General features: G+C 41.6%; 1 protein-coding gene across 7 annotated transcripts; it reads right to left on the bottom strand.

Moving 5' to 3' along the window:
- Positions 1-17,360: 17,360 nt before the first annotated feature.
- Positions 17,361-24,582, bottom strand: LOC112896691 (protein FAR1-RELATED SEQUENCE 5-like). Of its 7 annotated transcripts, XM_025964774.1 has the most exons (7): positions 24,484-24,582; positions 21,685-24,394; positions 20,121-20,213; positions 19,095-19,335; positions 18,887-18,993; positions 18,492-18,795; positions 17,361-18,425 (listed from the first exon to the last, which is right to left on the bottom strand). In XM_025964774.1, the coding sequence occupies exons 2-4, from the start codon at positions 24,171-24,173 to the stop codon at positions 19,329-19,331; spliced, it is 2,589 nt and encodes an 862-aa protein (XP_025820559.1). In that variant the 5' UTR covers positions 24,174-24,394; positions 24,484-24,582; the 3' UTR covers positions 17,361-18,425; positions 18,492-18,795; positions 18,887-18,993; positions 19,095-19,328. The 7 variants fall into 7 exon arrangements, with proteins under 7 accessions (XP_025820559.1, XP_025820562.1, XP_025820557.1 ...); XM_025964777.1 differs by having other exon boundaries at positions 17,361-18,795; positions 20,121-20,229; XM_025964772.1 differs by having other exon boundaries at positions 17,361-18,795.
- Positions 24,583-24,846: the final 264 nt, after the last annotated feature.

Raw genomic sequence — 24,846 nt, 5'->3', positions numbered from 1 at the left:
CGGTATAGATCCCAACAAACTTGATCCAGGTATGGTTATAAGTGCATTCCCTTTATGAACTGTGTGATCCCTACGTCCGTTGGTAACGCCATGCAATCCTGATTAGCTTTGGAGAATCCCATGCACTGCGCATGCGCAGATATGAAGCTAGTGTGAGCGCACATATACATAGCTGCTAATGCTGAATTCTAAGGATCTGATTAATTCCTTTCTTCAAAGACAGAACAGGCATCTGGGAATAGAAGAACACGCAAACAATTAGCTCGATCACTAGTACACGGAAATGTGTGTGTATCACGCTTGGCATATATTGACTGAGCTTTAGAGAATTCTTTCTGGATGTATAGGTTCTCAAAGAACATAGGGGGACAATACTTCTGCGAATATATCGACTTTTTCTTGGGTTTTGTAGGAACAATTAAAAGGAGCGTTGGACCGGAAGATAGGACCTCTAGTAGAGACAGATAGCTAGATGGATGGATACTCATGTTTTCTTGTGTACTGAATGTAATCTAATTTGTGTCTACTATGTCTTTAGAGCTTGGCCCCTGTGTTAGCAGGGCATCTTTCTTTGTGGACACTACATGAATGCCCTTGATGATGGAATATTTTAGAGGCCCCCCTTGATGGAATATAGTTAGCTAGTAGCAAGCAAGTATATATGTGTCCTTTTCGTGTGGGGTTGTTGTATAGCTCTAACAAGCTAGGTGCATATATGCCAAGAAGTATGCATGAAAGGCACATGTTGCCCACCACAGGCACACACATATGTGCAAGCATCACAGTACAACATATATGCAGTGGAACATAGGGTGATAAGACATTATACATGTATGAAAATAGGGCATCAGAATTCACAAATAACAAAAGGCATCCCTGTTGTGAAGGACCTTTAGGGTTGTGGGGTGACTGTGCGTTGATGGAAAGGCCGGGAATGAAGAGAACTCAACTCATCAAATCCATGTGCTCTCTCGGAGCCAGTCGTCCCTCTTTTGTGTGCAAGAGGCCGGGGCAGCAGATAGCAGCCAGCAATGAGACAGAAAGCCTAGCAAAAAGGAGGTAAGAGGACAAAAGGGGAGGCTGTTAATTGTTTGTGAATGGTGCAGGAGGAGAAGATGAGTCAATTGGATTCTCAAGTACCTTATAAGAAGGTTGATGAATTTTTTAGCTAGCCCAGAGAAAGAGGGGCATCAGTTCACTACCCATTTGCGTATATACATATATATGAATTTCATGCACCCTTTGGCTTTTGCAAGATAGCAAAGAGAGAGAGAGAGAGACAAGATAGCAAAGAGAGAGAGAGAGAGAGAGAGAGAGAGGAGGCAGACAGTGGATGGTTGATCAGGTTCCTTTGAGAGATGCCGCTGCACCGGCCCCATCTACTATGTCTCTTCCTTTCTGTTACATAATCAACAGTGCCGTACCTAGTTTATTGTGATCATCATCAGGAGCCGAAGCTCAACCAGAAAACATCTAAGATCTATCATCCAGATCTTCCTTATTGTTGCTCAAGTGAAGCTAAGATACATAAATCTATGGATAGGCCCAGTGGGGTTGTTCAGTACTCACCAGGCATCCACAGTTTTATAACAACATCGTCCTCGTTTACATTTTCGTCCTCGCTTGCTCGTACAACTCTCCCTAATAAGCTTCGATTGCTGAACTACCCAACATCCACAGTCACAAAGGCTACTAATCGCACCCGGATAACTCGCAACCCAGGGGTAGAACTAATAAAAAGCTTTGCTGCAGGAGGGACATGGTGATGCCCACCAGATCTTGTGCCTGCGATCTTCACTTGCCTCCATTGGCCCAAATAAAAACGCCACTGTGTGGACAAGCGGCCACCACATGCAACCGTACCCCGTTCCATCAGGGCCTCAATCTGACTATCCTTTTAACTACCTTGCTGCACGATTACTTACTCCCCTGCACACGCATGCTCAGCTCGGAGACATGCGTGCATCAAACTGCGGCGCATGCCAGCTTGAGTGGCGCGCACTCAGGGCACAGCCTGGGCCTCACATGTATATTCATCATCCTGCTCTGTGATTGAGCTTGCTGGCTGGTTCGCATATATAGTGTGATTACCGCCTCCGGTCCAAAATAGATGCCGTCTTAGTGTGCTGTATAGATGGCCAACGGGCCGGCCCGGCACGGCACGGCCCAGGCCCGGCCGGGTTCGGGCCTTTTTTTCTCAGCCCGGCACGGCCCGATTAGGACCTCGGGCCGTGCCGTGCCGGCCCATGGGCGAGGGTCTCGGCCCAAGGCACGGCACGCCACCGGTATAACCGTGCCGGGCCAGCCCGTTTGGCCCGTCTAGCCCGTCAGCCCAATAGCCCGTGAGCCCTTATTTCAGCCCGTAAATTAGAACTTCAGTAATTTCACATCAATATTACAGTTAAGTTTCATTTTCAGAACATTCAATGATTCAAAATATAATCAAATTTCAAACAGTATAATCAAACTTCACACATTCTCAATAGAAAGAACAGAATAAAGTCTCAAAATACTGAAAGTTCAATGCCTTTGTGAGGTTATGAGTTGTACGAGCGTTTTGCTGCCTCGTTAAAAACCTTTCTAAGTAAAAACTCATATCAACTACATGAGAAAACCCTAGAAAGGAAAAGAGTACAGCAACAACTCATTCCCACTTAGGCATTCTTCAATCCTCATCTAGGTACAGATATATACGGGCTCTATACGGGCCGTTTTTTTCGGGCCGTGCCATTATTCGGACCGTGCTGCCCACGGACTTCAGCGGGCCGCTAGTTACACGGGCCGTGCCGTGCCGCCCATCGTGCTCAGCTGCCGGCCCAAGAACGGCCCAATGACCGGGCCCGTGCCAGCCCGGGCCCGTTTACAGTCGGGCCGTGCCGTGCCTGGACCGGGCCAAAATCGTCGTGCTTCGTGCCAGCCCGTATAGCCCGGCCCAAATGTACATCTATAGTGTGCTGATATTGATGTGGAAGCATAGATTCGTCACCGGCGCGTATTTATCTGGAAGAAACATTTTCCTCTAAATACCTTTGCTAACTGCTTTTTTAATTGGTTCACAGGTGCCATCAAGGAACATGAAAATGATGAGACCACATGTGTTTGTTCATGTCATGCAGTGACTCTCTCTTTTTTCTCCTGTGTGCGCCATTGGTGCAGTCTGACGAGCAATATTCTTTGCGGGATAAGGTAAAAGGCGGAGCAAAGGAAGATTATATTCTGGCCAGCACCCGTGCAATGGGAAGGAGCAATAGCATATGTAGTTTGTGAGTTGACACGTCATGGTAGCACGTGGCTTGTGCCTTGGTTTCACCTCGATCAAAAGCCAACAATCAAACCTCTAAGTAAGTCATTGGCTGTAGAGGAAAAACACACTTAGATTGTTCTCTTATAGATATGAGAGATAGATGCTTTAGGCACCATTTCTTCCCAATTGGAATCATAATCATAATCAATCAATGTAGTCCTTTAGTTCGATCAGAAGAGGAAAACTGACCTTTTTGGGAGAGAAAGGACCAAAGAGAAAAACTGCTTCTTGTGTATAAAGTATTGATGAATATTACTCAAGAGAAATGTTATTTTGAAATGTTAGAGGTCTTTTCTCATAAGTTTTTTCAATTTATAAAAAATAACGGTTCCTGTGTCCTTTCACAATAGAAGCGACATAATTCACGAGCATAATAATCCAGCCCTCGATGCAGGGTTGCAAGGAAATTTGCAAGAAAGAATTTGCCCTGTTGTTACATAGAGCAAAGAAAAATTACTTTCCAGAAATTGAGATATGGCTGCAAGCCCTGTAATTTTTAGTTTACTCTTCTTTGTTTCCTAGATCCCCCTCTCTTATATCTCTTTTAACTTTTTTATTATAATAATATATTACCAGTAGGGTGAAACCCCTCCTGTTCCTTCAAAACAAAACTACCATAGAATGCATCTAATTTAGCTTCTGAAAAAAAAAACGAACTAGTGACGAGGTTAATGGTGTCCAGTTGACTTTAGTTGTCTCCACTAATTTCTACGCTGCACTGGCCTATAACCTATATATTCACAAGATCAGATATCAGTCCATATTTGGGAACCAAGATGAATCTACTAAGAGATTTAGTTAATGTGAATAATATAGAAAAAAGTGTGCATGATGGAACAATATTGATTGTTAAAACCTACACGTCAAAGCAGCTAGTGTTAAATATATATGTATCGCCATAGGATATGTTCTATGTGCTGTCATTTTTGCACCTGTTTAAACTTTAAGGCATCACTTTCTCTGCTCCTTTGATTTTCAGATCATGGAATCACACAAAGACTAGAGAGGGGCATCAATCCTCAGTCTACACATACAGCTTTAGCTAGTTCTAGCCAGAGCTGAATAAATGCAGAAACGGCTGCCCTAAGCATCTATGAATAACTAGACTAATTTGGCCGGCGATTGTTTATTAGGACAATATATAGAATCTATTACTTGCGTTAGCATCAAGGCACGTACTAACCATCCTTTTCACAGGAGAACAAGTAGGAGTGGAAATGTGTTATATTAGACTACTGCTGTGGCCGACAAAAGTTGTGGCTTCTGGATTATTTGCACAAACCTCAACATCTGTCATCACAAATATCAGGTATGTTCAATGCAAGAACCTTTTGGAAGGGACAGATCAATCAATACTTTCAAGTGATGATTTGCATTATGTTTTACAATTAGTTCTTATGGAATATCTATGCTTGCCTAGAGTTACTAGCTTGGAAAATATGTGACACAAATACTTAGAATATGATATCAGATTCTCAAATGGACGGAGATTCATTAAATTGGCCAGTTTTCCCTTGATAAATTGTGCCATTTGACTTGTTATTTGGGTTAGTGGTGCTCTATGAGGCATCCCACTAATGAATCACAAAGTTGTTCGGTTTTTAGGCCCTGTGTTCCCTTACAAAGTGGGCCAACACTACTACATTGTTTTGCCTTTTTTCGGCCCTGTTTGTTATAGCTTATGGTCGATTTTGAAGATTCGATTTTGAGAAATCCAAAAGTCAGATGACTCCCAGAATCCATAATCAGCTAGATTCTCGATTCTCGATTCTAATAATCAATGTGACTTTTGGATTTTCCAAAATCGACCAGAAGATGAAACAAACAGGACCTACTAATAGAACTTGCATCAAATCTTTTGTTGTTGTTGTTTCAAAAAAATTAATAATTTGTTTATGCAAATGATAGTATTATGCAAAGCTATTTATGATGCTTCATTGTAAGTTAATTATTTCACCGCAGGTATCTATGTGTGGAAGTTTGATTTGTTTGGTTTCGGTACATTTTTTTTCTGATGATCATCAGTTGGGTCCCCAAAAAGTTTCATTTGGTAGTGGATCATGCATGTATATATGTGAAGTGATGTAAGCGTTAGTACACCTGGAGTAGGTCTTTTTGTAACCTATAATATAGCCATTATGAGCATATGAAAGGTGAAAGCACTAGATAAATTTTGCATTTTAGATGTCGCATCCTGTCCATTCCCTGATCGGTAATGGAGGAGATCTGGACCTGATGTTGTATCCTAGGACAAAATATTATAGCTCCCACTTACTCGATTTTCACGATATAACTTTCTGCAATAAAGTTCAGAACATCAATCATATGATAATTAAAATACTACATCAGGTAGATCAAAATACCCCTATATATGGAACCATCAAATCGATAGTACCAAATAAACTTTTATTGCTCTTTGCTACTAATTAACTGCTCGGTGTCATTTAATTGTATCAGAAACAGGAGTGGAAACTAGGGAGAAAACTAATAATCAGAATAGAGTTCACGTATGTGATATAACCAAAACTGTTAATCTGTTATCATTGACACAAAACCAAGATACTTTGAAAGGGCACATCAAAATCAAAAGGGAATAGAGAGAAGTAAATAAAAAATAACCAAGGAATTTTAAGTTTTCTAGCACATGAGCGGCTGATGTGCGACAAAATTTGTTTCTTTGTTTTTTAACTAATTAGAAAATAGTACAACCATCAATCTGAAAATACAGTTACTCAGGTAGAGTTCAAATAGTATGTATGAAACTTTATTAGGTGTTAAGTACAATAAATGAGATAGCATATGCACACATTCTTTCAACACTTGTGAGCTACCAGTCCTAGTATGCAGAACCTATGCTCAACTAATATGCCGCACTAATAAGATGACGAAATATTCCGTAGGCGACCGAAAGATAAATATACTAGGGGGGAAGTGGTGAAGTGAGTTTGAATTTAATGGATGCCTAACGAACAAAAATTAATCCTTGCTTAACTAACTAGGAGATCAACACTTAAAATAGGTTATCTATGGGTAAGGAAGTGGCAGGATGGGTTCTCCAGAATCCCACTTCTAGTGGTGGTGATCAATCATGGCGTTGAGTCCCCAAAGAAATTACTTAGCTTAACTCTAGATAAATAAAGCTAATTATACTCTAAGACTCATGCCCAGTTTCTTAACAAATTAAGGTCCTACCACAGAAAAAAGATCATAGTTAATATGCTTATTTTGTTCATTTGATAGATTAGCATCAATGCCCAGACCGACCTATCCTGTATGACATCTGTTAGCACTTATTCCCTCATTTTAGAGTAGGTGTTTACCTTGAAAAGTCCATATCTAAGTTCGTAAAATAGTTGGACACAAATAAGTATGTAAATATTTCATGTAAATTAATAGATGTATTTTCATTAGATATATTTTCATGTCACTATAATATTTTTGAAAACTTTTTAGAAAAGGTTAAAAAGTTTGTATTATAGTGTTGATGCATGAGTGACCCCTGTTTTTGAAACATAGAACTCTCACCAATAAGTGTAGTTTAGACATTTGCACATTAATTAAAACATAACTTTAGTAATCCTTGGCACCATGGTATATTTTAAACATAAGAAAGTTGATACTACATATGAGTATAAAAATAAACTTTAAAAACTTTATATGCTTACTATATACAAAAATAATTAGCAAGGGTGTATTTTTATTGTGTTTTCTTGTATTTATAGTACAAGGTAAATTAGTTGATGGATAATGGCTAGCCTTGCTAATGGTAAAAAAGACCATGTTTTGAGTATCAAGTTTATTAATTATCTCTTGAATATAGACACATCAAGAGATATTATTAATCCTCTGTTCTGGTAATAAAAACATTGGTTAAATTTTGTTTAGGGCAAGGTTTAGTAAATAATGGTCCTTTTTTTGTTTCCCAAATGAAGATTCTTCAACACAATACGCCCTAACCCACCAAACCCAAAAACTAAAATAAAAACAAAACACAAGACCCACACCTCCTCATTCAGAATCTGAAAAGATCTTTCAGATTAGTGCAATCTAGCTAGTGCAAGCAAAGTTGTCGTCTTCTTCTCTTTAATACATATATCTAGTATAATTAGTGCTGATCTATAGCATCCACAGAATACTATTTGGAGCATGTAATATGTATATCCTTCCTCAGCATGACCACATTGATACCTATTCTTCCCTGTTTGTTGCCTCCATCACCTAACGTACCCACCATTACCTTTCTCTGGAGTGCTACTAGCAGTAGTGTACTGTTACTAGCTAGGAATACTTGCAATTTGCAAAGTTCTCTTGTTCCTGATGCAAAGGGAATTTCAGATATGCAGTCAGATCAGAATGAAAGACACATGCATGTATGCAATTGATGCTATCCAGTTACATTTCAGATATTATCTCTGAAGTCACAAGTGGAACATTGTTATTTCAGACATGGAAGACTTGTGACCGGTAGATATGATGAACGCACGTATGTATGTCTCGAATCAAAGTATGGGTCTGTTTTGACAAGTGTTGCTTTCGATCTCTATCTAGGTTGGGCTATCAGGTAAACTGCAAAAATGATTCCTAGTGATCTTTATGCTACCATGGAAGTGAATCACATTTCAGATTCTACATTTGTGTTCACAATGCGCTAGACGGTCTAGATAGCCTATACAGTTTACTGTAGCAGTACGTAGCAATATATTTTCAATAGTTCCATACTATATTTTCCAGGAGATTTTCTCCCAAACAAATGTCCGAGGAATTTTGGTATTTCCACTATGTGATATGGATATTTAGCCTAGGATTCTCGATTTGGGATTCTAAGAAGTTCTTAGATCATGGGTGTCACAGTTTTAGGACACAAGAAAAGCAACCTTTTGTACGTTGAAGCCAATTAAATCCATTTGAACTCAAATTATAAATTTGAATTCAATCAATTCGCACCTAGATTACACCAAGGATGACTAATTTAGATCTGGTATCCACTAAGTTATTATTTGTTACTTTCCCTAAAAAAATAAATTTATACCTGTTCTCCTGATGCCAAAAAAATAATTTGCAAATAACCCTAAATTGTTGACACCTTTTATTATCAAGCAAAATGTAGGCATTTAAACTATGGGATCACTTCCTCAATTCAAATACAAGAGGTTTCTCTCCATTGTTCTTAGTTATATTTCCAAGGGGATTAGGCAAGTTTCTGAATTTGTTGGCTCCCATTTATATGTTCTTCTAATTTCTTGTGATGTCTCATTTGGTGTTTGGTTTTAAAAAGAGGTTTGGTACAATATTGTCTCTTGTGCTCTTGATTTAGTCAATTTTCTTGGTACTTCTACCATATTGAGAAGATGATAGCATACATAGATGTCTTCCTGTTAAGAATATTGAGCGTTAAGTGTGCAGTAATCATGCGGTATTGAGTATTGTTGATGTTGTTCTCCTCTGGATTCCTACAAGTAAGCTACATGAAGTTGGATGACTGGCCTATATAATTATTTTTTTATTACACAGTACAACTCAAACATTCACAATGCACGCACACTCATCCTTATAAACACGTATACGTACGCAAACCCTACCCCTATGAGCATCTTCGAATACTAAGCCGGCAAATCATCGAGATTGACGAAATCACCGCAGGTACAGGCGCCTATATGTTTATGTGCAGGCGCTAAGCAATATGTACTTGTTTGTTTGTATGGAAAATTTTTTTTGGCATACTATATGATTGTCTTAAGAACTATGTGGCCATATTATATTCAAGTCACCAGATATATACCACTATATCACCGAGCAAAGAAAATAAAGTACGTACCTCCCGTCACTAAAAGACGACGGCGTTTTAGGCAGGAGAAGCAACGTGCTCTCTGTCTTTTTTATTTGTCGTCATATTTTAATGACTGGAGGTAGTAATAATTTCTAATGCACTGCTAGAATTAGCATAGGTACCGGACGGGAACTCCTAGCTAGTACAGTTTCCCACCAGTACACCAGTACAGTCCAGATGGTACTAAGCCAGCTTGAATTTAGTACCGGGCGCAATACCCGGTACTAAATAGCGTATTCAGTACCGGCTCGAAACAGCAGCCGATACTAAACTGCTCGCCACGCAAGACATCTAGAGCGGCAATTTAGTACCGGCTGGTATTACCAACCGGTATTAAATGCTTTATTTTTTATATGTTTGCTTTGGTTTTTTTCTTTTTCTTTTTAATTTTAATTCGAATTCGTATTCGTATCCATTTGTGTATAGCTAGCATTCGTTTTCATACTCATATTTAATTTATATTCGTATCTAACATAGCAAAGATGGCTATACATATTATATATATAATTTATATACACTTCAGTATTACAAGTAGTCACACAAGTTATTTCATTACAAGTATTTCAAATATTACTGGTCTTCATTGTCGTCGTCGGCCCTATTTGGATCAAGTTGACCCACGCTTATCCTATAATCTGCATAAAATTCTCCCTTAGGATTTATGACCTCATCAAGCAGGAATCCACATAGTGCTTCTTGAATTGCCCTGATTCTTTCCGGTTCGATGAGATCGTCTTTCATTCGCAAGATCTGTCACATGCAAACATCAGGAATTAAATGAAAGAAATTGTTCTTAATTTTTTATGTACATTTTGCGTCATTTTCTTTGGACCACAAAAACGTGTGGATGAACTCACATACGTAGTACACGCATAAATTATTTCCTTCCGCCTGTCTCAAATACTATATGTATATACATGGATTATGAAATATTAATGGTGTTTAAAGAAATGGAACTAGATATGCGAATTGTGTTCATACCGGAAAGTCCATTTTGATATAAAGCATACCCGGGTTCTCTATGAATCCTATGTGCTTTTTAAGAAAATGAGCCCATATGCTTTTTGAAGGATGTCTATAAGTTTTTGATATTCTTCTATCGGTTTTTTCTTAGGGTCGAACACCACAACTCGGGATCGATCAATCTCGATAGAGAGCAAGATCTCAATGAAACCTATTGATACACATATACAGATAACATATTTGATATACTTATTATCAAATTGAAGGCATGAAAAAAAGAGTCGAAGGGCTTACTTGAAGTTGTACGGCAAAATAATGAATGTACAAGTATTCTGCCCATCCAAGACCATAAATATATTATTCTCGGTCCGATTCGGCATTCTTTCTCCTTCATCCTATACGTGATACAAAACAAAAGAGGGAATGAGAAAGCACAGAAGTAGTAGAGCTAGAATATAGAAATGAGAAGAAACACTTACATAACAAATGCACTGATAAGGGAATTGTCTAGGGCGTCTTGATTATATAGAAACCAAAGACTAACAAACTCAATCCATACATCAGCGAGCCCCCGATATAAATCAGTATGTTTAACCCGAGCTGCGAACATTACGTCTCCATCTGCATGCGCCTTCAATTACCATTTATGCAACTCACGCATTATCATTGGTAGCATCTCCACCAACTCTGGCTACATAAGAGGTTCACCCAATACAAATGGTTTTCTTCATGCCCCTGGGTGAATCGGGATTTGATCCTCCTCTCAGAGTTGACCTTTCGTGAGATTCGTTTCCACCACAAACTCGGTCGTAGCTTGATCCTATTTTGAAAGCACTTTTAGTGGAGGTATTGATTGTTTGGGTTGTTCTCCGAGCTAGGGGATTTGGTTGTATTGACGATTACTCTTCTTCTGATAAGACTTTGTCATTGAGCAATCGTAGTCCAACTATGTTTCTTTCGCCCTTGGTTGGCACATGGTTACGAAGAACTTCTGCTCAGCCGGATCCACTGGTTGCTTCAGCTCAGGCTTCCTCGGCGTGAAGTGATCGGTAACCTCCTTTCTCACGTGTGCATGCAATTCCTCATTAGTCATTTCATACGCTAACTTCGGAGGTGGAGGCTTCTCTTTCTTCTTAGCTGAGTTCTTCTTCGCCTTTGGAGGTGGTGGTGGCGGGACCCAAGCCTTTGCAGTCTTCTTCACCTTAAGAGGCAGCGGACTCATGATGGGGTCCCTTTGAGCGGCTGGTGACGGCAAATCCATGCTAGGATCCATTTGTGGAGATCGTGACGGCAGATCCATGCTGTGGCCCCTTTGTGTGGGTGGTGACAGTGGCGATCTTAGCATTGGGTTCTAAGGTGATGCTGCGGAATCCATGTTTCCTTGCGGAAATCTTATGTAGCGCTTGTTCCAACAGATCCATTTGTGGAGGGCATGTTGTAGTTCCTCTTCTCTGTCGCCTTCAAGAATCTCGAGGTCAACCATGACTCTAGCATAACCTTCAGGAATCAGCGTGCCATGAATTGTCCCGCCTTGAGCAGGTACTTCAGCAATACTATGAGCCACTACTTTGATCTTTTTCCTTTGCTGATAAAGAAGCTCGCAGGGGATCCTCACGGTGATGCCGTCCACGGGGTAACATTGTTGGTTGTCCGCAACCATTTCAGTTCAGTCTCCGGCTGGGTGCTCCATGGAAGCCACGCTGCTACGGCGTTGAGAGCTGGGGCTGCTCTCCATATTAGGAACTGATGAAGCTTTTTGTTGTCGATGGCTAGCTGCCAATGCGCCTTCAATCGAAGCTACTCGTTCTTCAAGGGCACGCACTTTTTCTTCCTGCTCAGCCTTCCTTCTGCATCGGCTTTAATAAGTCTCGATATCTGCACTGAAGCCATGCTTCCATGAAACTACGCCCATGCCTCGGACACGTCCTGTGTGTTCCGGTGTCCTAAGAGCGTATGTCAGCTTGTCTTTCTCTCTGTCATGCTTCAAAATGCCTTTGGCAACAGCCTTTAGTGCCATATCGAGCCTGTCGGCCGCTTCTCTTAGTCAATCGGTAGTCACAAACGATCCATCTTCATGTTTAGTGTGCTACCATGAGCATAGAAGAAATACTTTGCTCGCAATGGCAAGTTGAAAGTCGCCGGTATGATTTCTCTTGCAATCTAATCTTCTTCCATCTTCTGTCATTTCGGAATGGCTGACGAACAACCTCCTTGCCCTAGATGATGGAAGTGCTTCTTCTTGCTCGTATTGTCTTTGTTCCATCTTGTTCGCTCCTTGCTGTCCTCGGACAGCTTGTACTGCACAAATTCATCCTAGAAAGCACGTTTCTTCTTGAAGTTTTTCTTAAAGTCTGGCATGGGGCCCTTTTTGATGTAGTCTTTGTTCAAGTTTTTCTTGAACATCTGGAAAGCAATAGCCATCTTCTTCATGACCCATTTCTTGAAGATTTCCTCTTTATCAACTAGAAAATTAAAGTGTTGTTTCACCTCTCTCCATAACATTTCCTTCTCTATGTCGGGGACGGCATCTGCATCATTATTAGTGGTTTTGTTTTCTTCCATAGCTTGTAGCTAATGGGGATATTTTCCCTGACATAATATCCACATTGATTGACCACTGTCCTATCAACACCCTTGGGACCCTTTGGTTCACTGTCTGAGTCCACTAAGGTGATGTTGGTATGCCCCTCCATCTTTTTCTTTGAGCCTCATTTCCGCTTTGGCTTCCCCAAATGCCTGAAAAAATATCTATTAATATATGATGTACATACGTAGAGAATTCACGTCATGCTTATAAATGCACAAATTCCACGCATATACCTCAGCACCAATGTCTGGCTCACCAATTTCTTGCTGCTCAGCATCGCCATCACCAGTATCGTTGAGATATTGGCAGCCATCATCCTCGAGCGCTTCATAATCTTCTAGGGAAGCTTGTTGCTTCATACCTTCATGAATCATATTTTAAAGAAGGAACTCCTCCTCATCATCACTGGGTCCTATCTCGATTCCTGTGCGAACAAATTACATAAGGTACAACCCTAACCATTTTTATAAGGGATATCCGAAACGGAAACGGAAAGTTTGTCCGGGAAAATGAAACAGGTTATACGGGATATCGGAAATGGTACAATACGATCTGTCTCTGCACTATGTACGACTACATGTTAGAAGGAAGGTTGAACATACATAGAGTCACAGGCCATGTACTGTGACCGCTGCCCCACTTGCCGAATGGATTCATTCCGTCCGTACTTAAACCAAACCTTATGTTCCTTGCATCCTTTTCGAAATCTAGGAATTCTCTATTCACGTTTCTCCACTAGGACCCATCTGCGGGTGCCTCAGCATCTGATCCTGCTTATGCTCTTCTTTGTGCTACCGCATCAACTTAGCGTGTGCCTTGTTTCTGAACAAGCGCTTAAAATGTGGTATTATAGGGAAATACCACATAACTTTAGCGGGAATTTTTTTCCAATATCACCAGTATCATTTTGCCTGATCTTTACTGCTTTGCGTCGCAAACAGGACAAGCATCCAGATTCTCATATTCATCACCACGATAGAGGATACAGTCATTAGAACATGCATGAATCTTTTTTATCCCCAATCCAAGAGGGCAAACAACCTTTTTTGCTTCGTATGTTGAGGAGGGCAATTCGTTACCCTTGGGAAGCATGTTCTTTACGATTCCCAGTAGCTCCTCAAAGCCCTTATCGGTAACACCATTTGCTGCCTTCCACTTCAGCAATTCCAGTGTGCTACCCAACTTTTTGTGCCCTTGTTTGCAATATGGATACAATAATTTTTTGTGATCCTCCAACATCTTCTCAAACTTCTTTGACTCCTTCACAGTTTCACAGTCTTTCTATGCATCAAGCAATACCTGACCTAGTTCGTCATGTGGTAGCTCTTCTGCAGCATTTTCTTCAGCCTTGTCCATTGGTTCATCATCAAAAGCACCCGCTTCATATAAGTGAGCCAAGTCTGAATTATTGCTATCATCAGCATCATCTTCATCGTTTTTCATCAGAACTCCAGGTTCACCATGCTTGGTTCAAAGAGCATAGTTATCCATAAAACTCCTTTCAATAATATGGACGTGTAGAGTGTTTCTTTTAGAGAATTTCTTGTTATTTTTGCAAGTGTGGCATGGACAGCACATGAAACCTTTCGATGACCTGTGAGCCTCAGCTGCATCGAGAAAAGACTTTAGGCCATTAATCCACGCCATGCTGCGCCAGTCATCGTACATCCATTGTCGGTCCATCTGCAATCATATTTTTCCATTGAGGAACACTTTGGATGAGCAATTTACGTCAATGGGATAGGGCTTCGCACTTTTTTAATAAGGAACTATAATAAAAGATGCACATCTTCCTTAATATGATGAAATCATATTACTAATATAAAGGACCAAACTCTAAATAAATGCATTCTTTGTAAAAAGCTCATGTTCTCAACATCCAGCAGAATTTAGTCAACAGAACATAAATCCCATTCAAACAAACACAAATTAATATCCCAACAACTAACATGCAACTTAAAAATGTCAAAACTATTTAGTCAACAGAACAAAAATTCCATTCAAACAAACACAAATATCCATCACATTAAAATATTAACATAATGAAGGATGAAATTTGATAATAAAATTAAAAGTTCCAAATATCCATCACACACCATGACTAATTAAAAGGTCCACGTTATTTTAACACACTTCAGTTTGAGGCGAACACTCGTCGTTCCACGCCATATGGGATGCAATCATGGTTCAGAACATTTATTCAAGCTCTATATGCAAAAACCATCGAGAACAAAATAGTCTTTGTTTAGGATATGTATATATTGTTAACCTTGACCCTACGGTGATGACACTATCATTGGGGGCCAACATTGATAACCGCGACATGGTGCGGTCTAAGGACGTGATGAAGCAGTACAACCTTGGTCCGAATGGTGGCATCCTCACCTCGCTTAAAGGTGAGGATTTCTTCATTGGGACCAAGGCTATGCTCCTTCATCACGTCCCTATACCGCACTGTATCACGGACATCAATGTTGGCCCCGAATGGCAGTATCAACACTGTATGGTCAAGGTTAATGACAGATACATATTTGAAACAAAGATTTTTTTTAACTTCTTCATAGTTTTAATAGGAGCCTGAATAAATACATCATTAGAGTGTCAAAATAATTCATTCATAATACAAAATAAATACCAAATAATACATCTTTTTTGCACTTTCAATAATTATTCAATTTGACATTTCACATTTCACATAAACATTCACACATTCAATAAATATTAGCAAAACTAACCATAAATTAAGGTTGAAATGTAGGATGTGGCAATCTATCCAAAAATCATAAATTTCTTTAGCTACAAAGCATAACACAACTAGCAAACTAACCATGTATCCAATAAATCTTCAAAAAATCATGCTCATTCTCTCACTCTTTGTAAAAATCACAAATTTCTAACTATAAAGCATGAAAGGAGGCATAAAGACCATCAAAGAAGGGAGGATGAAGTTGATAAGCTTTTGAGCACTTGGATGAGTGAAATCCCCACAAAACTTGGGGAAAATAGAAATGGGCAGCACCTCCTCTCTAAAACGGCGCCGTGGAGAAGAAGCCCGAGCTCGGTCAAATGGTTTGGCTTAGGCTTGGGGAGGAAGAGGCTAATCGGTTGGTGGCTCTAGCCGGTGCTAGCTCTCTCCATTTAGTACCGGCTGGAGCTGTCAGCCGGTACTAAGGCTTATTGGCTTCATTTAGTACCGGTGCTCCAGCCGGTACTAAAGTTTAGCCGTTGCCCCCCGGTGTCGGTGGCACACTTTAATACTGGCTGAAGCCCGGTACTAAATGGCTCCCCGGGTACTGTAACTCCAGCCCGGTACTCAATGTGCACCTTAGTACCGGCTGAAAGACAAGCGGTACTGATGCCCGCAGACGAATGCTCCATTTTCTGGCAGTAATGACTAGTGCACTCCGTGGATGGTTATGGGTCAGTTTGTGATTTCTGTGCTCAATTGTCCTAAGTGCCGTATTATTTAAGTTGCTGTGGATATGCACTTATGAAAAATTCATAGTACATTTGAGAAACAAAGTTAAGGTTTGAACATTCTGCTATCAAGTAGTTATTTCTATATACTGGTTCTTTTGTTTGAAGAAGCACAATTCTAACACCTTTAGCAACTTAGATTGGACAAAAGAAATGTCCAGCCAAGTTCCAGCACATGAGGCTAAGGTGGTCCACTCACCACAATACCATCTATATAGGATGGCCAAACCGTCGTTTTCGTTTTTCCTAATTTTTACGGAGATAGTTCTAACACGGTTCTATCTTTTTGAAAAAGTTGTAACGCAACCCTATCTAGATGACATGTGTGGTTGAATAAGCATGACAGGACATGATGCACCATGCTTTCCTGAATTCACCTTTGGAGTCTAGTATAGCTGGGTTAGTTTAGCTCCTCCCTTCCCTTGCTCTTGCAGCCAGGAACAATGCCACTGCCTTCTGTCTCCCTTTTCAAAGGCTCCCTTGGGAGTCAGAGCCAGTTATGGTTGATGATGCTACAATGCAACACAATACAAAACACTGCCCAGCATCTCATTCTAGCATGGAGATCTAGGCCTTGATTTGGCATATCAAGTATAACATTTTTTAAACTTGTACACCTTGACAACAAAGCACTGCCACTTGAGAATGCATTATATATTTGGGTGATGAAATCATTTGCAGTTTGGCGAGTTGGGGAGTTAGTTCTGGGAATAGTTTGAAGGGTGAGGCCCAATGCCAACTAGGCTAGTTGCATCGAACTCCGACACTGATCTCTTCATCCGCCGCAACTTTACTCGAGTGAGCATCACCATCTGCTCGCCCCACGAGCTGATTATATATACAATCTGAGCAAAGATGTCATCCAAGTTGATGATGAGCCTCCAAAAGAAGAGCTAAGATACCGTTTTTCGGGAGGCGAAATCGCTTTCGTCGTATTGCGTGTTACAACCAAACTTAGTAGGCTTGGTACAAGCAAACTTTGCTTAGTAGGGAGGAGATGTCGGAGTACAATCATGCCATCAGTTTTGGTTTGGCTACTAAATCAACATGAAAAAAAACCCAAACTCCAGTCACCAGTATATTTCTCGCATAACTATGGCCATTTCAGTTCCCAATTCTAGTCCACAGCTCAATGATTTGCAGCATATATAGTCATCACTAAAACTAAACACAACTCCACACAGATAAGGAACATGGAATCAAGCACTAGGTCACATTGGTTCACTTCAGTTTAAGCATAGAACATGACTAGGTTGGATCAACTGGTCCACTTCTCTTAAAGAAAGAAGAGCAAAGTGAACTCACTTGGTCCACATTGAGTATGCCCAAAGAAAGGGGATGCAACAGCTAATTACAATATTATCCAAATGATGCACACTCAATTATCGATCCGGATGATAAGAAAGGTTTGACATTGGAGTAGTAATTGGAGAGGGAATTAAGCAAGCTGCAGACAGCAGCCATGTATCCTTCATTATGCAGGTGACGAACTCAGCAAGGCCTGCAAAGGCAAAGCACGGTGGCAGAAGCTTAGGGAGGTTAAAGAAACCCAGGCATGCTGCCCCCTTGCTCCCTGGCGGCCAATGGCAGACCAGCCTAGTGCTCTATCAGTTCGGCCACAAGCTCCACGCCGGCGACAACACACAGCACACAATCTATCCCCCCATCTCAGCCGCGCGGTGAGACCGTGGGCCGGCGGGTTTGGTGGGGGCTGATCAACAGCCGGGTGGAGACGTGTGCAGGGAGGTAGCTGATGCCGGGACACGTCTGCCTGGGACTGGAAGCACCAGTGAGTCTGAACTGAAAGCTCCAGTTCTGAGCCTGACACTTGCAACCGCACGACTGCCACCAAACCCTGCAATTTGCATCTGAAAACCCACCACCACCTTCTCACTTTTGCACAAACGGGCGATGAGCCTGATGCAGGATGCACATGCCTGATCAGTGGTCACTGATGCACCCACCTTGCATTCTTCGATGGAGAAAATGTGGTCCTCAAATTCATTTCTGTTCCCAGGTAAGATGCCACAGTGGTCAGCATGCTGATAGTCGACGATCGCAGCATGCTTCTCGAGCTAGATCTTGCGCCGTGTCTCTGCACAGATGTTGCTTTCTATCTAGACACATCTTGGCATGCCAGTCCTTCTCTTTCTGTGCTCTTACTTATCATCCACTGTACCCGGTTTGTGGTATGATGTGCATGCGTGGTGCTGTTCCAGAAAGGTTCAACTGATCTTCTTGCCCCCGGGAACATGTCCAACAGCATCCTACAAGTTCCAGCCATGGAATCAGATTTGCTGTGAACTGTGAAGACGTGTTGTGCAAGGTGTCACCTTTTTCATCACACTTGCTTCCATAATGGGGGAAACAGCACTTCCCTTTCATGACTCCACTAATCTTTTCGTTTTACCGAGTACTGTAACAAACTGTTTACATCAACAAAATGGTGCACATAAAGAGTGACCTCCAGCTGAAAGCATGTCGAAGTTCATGCTGACAGGATCTTGTGGGAACTCCCTCAAGAAAAAAAGGATCTGAAGAAATTGAAGCACAGAAACAGCTCTCCTGGTCATTCAGCCAGCGGCCAATTTGAAGTATGGCATGCAGCTGATACTGAACATTTTCGGCGATTACAACCTGTCAACAAAAAAAGAGAACACAGCATTAGCATATCATGTTCAGCTTTAGCAACCCACAGATACCAAAACAATGAGAAAAAGAGACTGACCAAGCATGTAAGAATTACAGCATTTGTAGGACAACAGTGGAGCAAAACCAATGTACAGGTCATTCCAGCCTTCAGTGGTTCTCAAACTGCACCTCAACGCTGAAATACTGCAATTCGATGTGGTATTAAACTCATTCCTAGACTAGGACAAAAAAAAAATACCTATGTCTAAAACTAAAGAGAAAACAAAGCTGCTTCTGAAACTAACCAGGAGCAAGTGTTAGATGCCCAGTGGTTGCAGTCCAGTGGAGAGCCAACCGGCCAGGATTTGAGCCCTGGTCTTGCACCCAAAAAAAGGCCCCTTGCTGTGACAGTGCAGGTTAAGAGCTGTACAGTGGGTAGAGGTTCCTTGTACAGGCCTCTTCTCGACCCTACTGTTGAGTTTCTCTCAATCTTAGGCTTAAACCCAGGGAGATTTTTCCCCAAGGGTCGAGTTTTTTTGTTAGACACTGCAAAAAAAAAATGTCAAAGCAAGCAGCGGAAACTAGCACATGAGGAAAGATTGAGACATGCACAAAAGCAGCTCAATTAGCCCAGGTGCAGTTAGGGCCTGCATGGATGCTGAATCCTAACCCAGTCCACATGGATCCCAGGAATTTAGTTCAAATTCCCTACCCATACATGTAGATTAGACTGGGATTAGGCACATCCAAACAAGGCCTTAAGGACGGTTTTGTTTGCAGTTGCAAATGAAGAACAGTAATGGGGTACCCATGGCATGCAAAATCCCATTTTGTAAAGATAAAACATTGACAGTTGCTCAAACATGGCATTGTCCAAAAGTGAACTTTACACAACAACCCACGACACAGTGGCATGGAATAGTGAAATAAAAAAAAGCACAGGAGCAATATTTGGCAGTTACATAGTGCGAATCATATTGATATGCGACTAGAAAAGAGGTAAGTCAACATCCACATTCTAATAAAACAAAAGTAAAGCCTGTTGAGTCGGAGTATTGGACCAAGGAACCAAATATTATATTATCATTTAAAAGAACATTTGAAGTGAATAGAAACGGATGTACAGAGGGCACGGGAAACAAAATATGGTGCTATCAAGCAAAGACAACTATTCGGCCTAGCTGAAACCATGACAACAAGTACCACTACAAAACACCCTTATTTTGCGGGAAATACCTCACTGCTTTATGCATACACTATGCCATGAACAAGCAATAAAATGCATACCAGAGCGATTTTTTATCACAAATGGAAGGTTATGAAAAATTTACCAGAAGAAATAGGTATCAAGAATATTCCAGGACCTGAATAGGTTTAAATGATCAATATTCACTTCTCTGCACGATTTGGCTGCCTCCATGTTTCTAGCAATATTTTAAACTGACAGGATTCATCAGAAAGGAAGAAAACTGCAGCACACATCTCCATACCGACTACAATTGAGAATGTAAATTTACATATTTCAGAAATTGAAAATGCACTTGCTGATTATTGGCTCTCGATGGACCAATCAAGTAATTCTGGAACTGGTGATGGGGTTCAAGGGAGCACTGATCCAGTTATGTGGCGAGCTATGCTGCTAAAGGGAGAACCATAGACGAGAGTGAAGGCACGAGTCATGAGATACCAGTAAGCTAGACATAGTATGCATAGAGTAGAGATGTAGAAGAACCACTTTTATTTCATTAAAAAAAAACTCTTTTAGTCCTTTTAGAAGAGTAGACGTTTTTTGGAGGTATGCAAAGAACAGGATATGCAGAGGGAGCAGCACATGCCACAAATCAATTCAGATAAGAATTAAACTAGGATAAAAGTTGGATAAGGCAAGTGAGTTGTCAACAATGATTCAGTATGCCAGTATCATTAGGTAGTGATATAGACTAGCAATAATGTTTTGCAAAGTTGGCCGTTGGAGTTCAGGGCAAAGGTCGTACAAAGGATACTAATCCCTATGTGTGTTTAAATAGAACCTAATATCTGAACGTACATTTTCAAACAATGTTCTAAATATCAGTTAGCTAGTTGTCATTATATCTTGTGATCTTTGTGTGGTACGCGGCCTTTTAAGCGGTTTGATAACTACTTCTATGTGTAGAATAAAAAACAAACATTCAAGAAATGAGTTCATATATAGTTTAATTTGAGGTCACTGCACTACAGTCAAATGGCCAAAGATATGCGAACATCAGAGAAAAATATTTATCTTTTGATAGATGTATTTCAAGGTTCCCCCAAACCACTATATCAACCTATTTAACTGCTAAATGTAACATTGCATCAGCCCACTCAACTCTTAACGCATACCAAGGTTCCCCCAAACCACTATATCAACCTATTTAACTGCTAAATGTAACATTGCATCAGCCCACTCAACTCTAACGCATACAACAACCACAGCTGTTATTACCGCTTATTCCGCCATTTGTGGGGTCATAAAGGCCAATATTAATAGTCATAGCAGCACAAAAATTGAACTGCAACTAGCATGCAGGAAAATCACAATGGTGTGCAATCCTACAAGGAAAACTAAGACCACAGTTTCATATTAAGAAAACAATCTATCTGGAATAGTATTTACAAATCTTTCCACAAAAAGGCATCTGTTTCTACATTTTTTTGAGCATTAATCTCTCAAGATTAAGGGTTCACTATCACACTTATGGCCACTAGATCTGCTAATAGCCAAATCCTGCAGCCAGCTACAATTTAACTAGCAATTATTAGATTGCATGGTGCTACATACAAGTTGACAGGAAAATCATGTTGTTCCCTAATTCGAGGTTTTTTGGTCATCTAATATCATCACTCTCCATGAGGGGACTTTTAGATGCTGACCTCTTTAAGCTTTTACCAGAGGAATCTTTGGCCTTATCAAACTTCTTGATTGGCCTTTTTATTGACGTTGTACAGCTTCGCAGAAGTTGCTGCCCTCTAAAGTTCTTTGACGACCGTATTACCTCATCAAGAGTCTTGTGCAGTGCATCTTTAGCAATTGCATAGATTTCAGAGGATTTTGAACCTTCTTTTGCACATTTCACTGCATCACAGAAGAGATCATTGTACCTTACAGTTGAAGGATCCTCATGGTCTCCCCTCAGATCAATGTAATTTTCGGAGGTGATTATATTTTTTGCATGTTTTGTCCAACGTTTCAGGATATATGCTTTTGGAAGGGCACGTACTCCTTCGATAATGAAAATCCGGAGAGCATGCCTGCACAACATACCACAGCTCTCAAACAGGCAGCAGCTACAATTCACGGTACTTTGATCTGGATTGAAAGAGACAGTGTGTGTCTCCTCATCACCCTCATATCTTGTGACACGATACTTGTGTACTGTCTCATCCTCGAGTCTCTCTGCATTGTACCCAAAAGACTCAGCAAATTGCCCCTGAAATAAGCCAAATATTGTGCTAGTGAATATTGAACTCCCTTGTTTTTCTACTGGTGAGGCAGTTTTCAACGGTAGCATTTGGAACATTGTCAAATAATCTGCCTGAACTTCAGCATCAAATGAACTGGAAATAGCTTCTCCAAGTTGCCAAACTGCCACCCGCAATTCAGTCTTGGAAGAAAAGTACTTCTCAACAACCTTCTCTATATTTTCACAGGTTGTTGGCATCTGGTTTCCAGGATAAAATACCTTTTTTGTGTATGCAGGAGCCCATTGTTGGCGAATATCATAGAGAGATTGTAAAAGCTCATTATTGCTGAGTCCATGCTTTATGATGACTGAGTTCCAACCTGATTCAAACAATTCTTCTATTCTGGACCCATCAATGCACTTCCTCAGATCAGTTATGAAAGGCTCTAGATCTGGGAACATACCATGTAGCCCCTCCCTCACGGTGTCTAAGATATGCTTTTCACAGAAAATATGGTGGGTATCAGGTAATACCTTGGCAATAGCAGTTGCCATAACCCTGTTGAACTCTGTTACCAATGAAATAGGTGGCTCCATGTGCATTGCTTCAAGCCATTTTTCAAATAACCATGTAAATGATGCTTCAGACTCATCAATAAGTAGTGCACAGCCAAAAACAACAGGCTGCACATGATGATTTACACCTAAGAATATGACGATAGGGATAGTCTCCTTGTTTTTCCGGTATGCTGTCTCAAACCTAACAGCATCACCGAAATGGTAGTAAGCCATCCTAGCTTTAGCATCAGCCCAGAAGATATTTGCTGACTGCCCATTCTTTCCGTGCTGCATGGCATAGAAAAATGAAGGGTCCTCATCTTGTCTCTTCTTAAGATATTCAAATAGGCTTTGAGCATCCTCTGGCCCTAAATCATTATACCGCATCTCTCTAGGACGCTGAGAATCTTGGCCATTCAGAAGGAGATTGCGTGTGTCGGCAAAATTATTTGCAATGACAAGTACCTCACCTTGAGAGCGAACACAGTGAACTCTGCTTGCTGGAGCTGGGTTCAGCTCATGAGTATGTTCTAGGATGAGTTTGGAGACCATCCATACATCTTTGCCCTTCCGAATTATCTCAAACAATGCATCACAGCCATCCCTAGAGGGGTCCAATGCACGCACTCTCTTGGTATCCTCTCCATTGTTCTCCCGGCCTGAATGGTATCGATGCCTCGAGCACACGAGCTTCAGCATCTTGAGTGACTCATCTTGCGACTTGCGGGACTGACGCACACGAGCTTCAAACCCGGCACGGCTGGCATATGAGTAGTAGAATGTCTTGGCAGCCTCAAGGGACTCGAACTCCATACCAAGGTAAGGGTCAACCACAGCATCACCCTCGATGGCAATATAATGCACTCTGCTGGGTAGCCCAACCTCATGATTGTGCTCCTTGACAAGCTTGGTAACAACCCACTTGCTATCGCCTCTGCGGAGCACCTCGAGCATGGCATTGCAGCCCTCCCTAATGGAGGCGGCCCGCTTCCTCGTCTTCTTCCCAGCTGCCACGGAGCGTTTCTCCTTACTGAACCCTTCCCTCGAGCACACAAACCGTAACATGATAATGGACTCACTGCACTTGGACTTGCGCGACCGGGCAATGCGGATGGAGAACCCAACACGGCCCGCGTAAGCAATGTAGAAGGTTTTGGCAGCCTCCCCGGACTCAAACTCCATCCCCAACCGAGGTTCCAGGCAGGCGTCGGACTCGACTGGGAAGAGGTCCCTGCAGACGGACTGCAGCTGTGCCGCTGCCGCAGCCGGCGGTGGCTGAGCCTGGTGGTCGACGATGTGGACGTTGTGCAGCGGCATCTGGTCGACATGGGGGCTGACGCCGAGGGAGGCCCAGAAGTTGATGCTGTCATCCTCGAGGTCCACCACCTGGGGCTCCATCATCCCGCGCGCCCGCCGCCAGCCCCCAATCTCCTCCCCCGTGTTATATCCACCCCAGCAGCAAACCAAGAACCATGGAAACTACCAGCTGCCGCCCTCCGGCACTCGGACCCTGCCAAATTGCTGCGGGGAAGCAAGAAATCTGAATCTTTGACAACTCCACGACTGCAGAAAGAGGAATCGAAAGCAGGTGGCTCCAATTGCGGAAATGGGGAGCAAGAACCCTAGAGAATTAAATTGGTGAGACCTGGGATTCGACGGAAATGAAAGAAAAGGGGAGCGATTTGGGGGGAGGGGCAAGCAAAGGCAGTACCTTCGGGCTCCGCGGCTTGGTTGGCTGGTCGGCGCTGCCTGCGGCGGCTGCTGCTGCTGCTGCTACGGTCAGAACACTGCTGCCGGAAAGAAACAAGGGATGGGCTACAGAAACATGCAAGTGAGCATATGTTTGTTCTCGCGCAGAGAGAATGGAGATTAGGCCCAAGTCAATCAGGCCTCAGGCCCATCATGGGTATGGGTCGTGTCAGTTCGGCCTTCACGATCTGACTCAAGCCACCATCATCATGAATGGATCTTAATCAAATCACTGAAAAATTCGATTTGCTTAATATCCTTTCAACATTTTATTTAAAAATCCCTTAAAAATCTCAAGAGTTAACCCACTCCATCGAAATTTGGA

The sequence above is a fragment of the Panicum hallii genome, chromosome 6 (genome assembly GCF_002211085.1).
Source record: "Panicum hallii strain FIL2 chromosome 6, PHallii_v3.1, whole genome shotgun sequence".
NCBI classification, from domain to species: domain Eukaryota; kingdom Viridiplantae; phylum Streptophyta; class Magnoliopsida; order Poales; family Poaceae; genus Panicum; species Panicum hallii.
Note: the sequence above shows the minus strand (reverse complement) of the source record. Positions and strands in the feature narration are given on the sequence as shown.

Coding starts and splice junctions, on each gene's coding strand:
- LOC112896691 (XM_025964772.1), bottom strand. CDS start 24,173: ATGATGGAGCCCCAGGTGGTGGACCTCGAGGATGACAGCATCAACTTC. Junction 20,214..21,684: donor TCTGGTAAAAGCTTAAAGAG/GTCAGCATCTAA, acceptor AAATATTGCTAG/AAACATGGAGGCAGCCAAAT.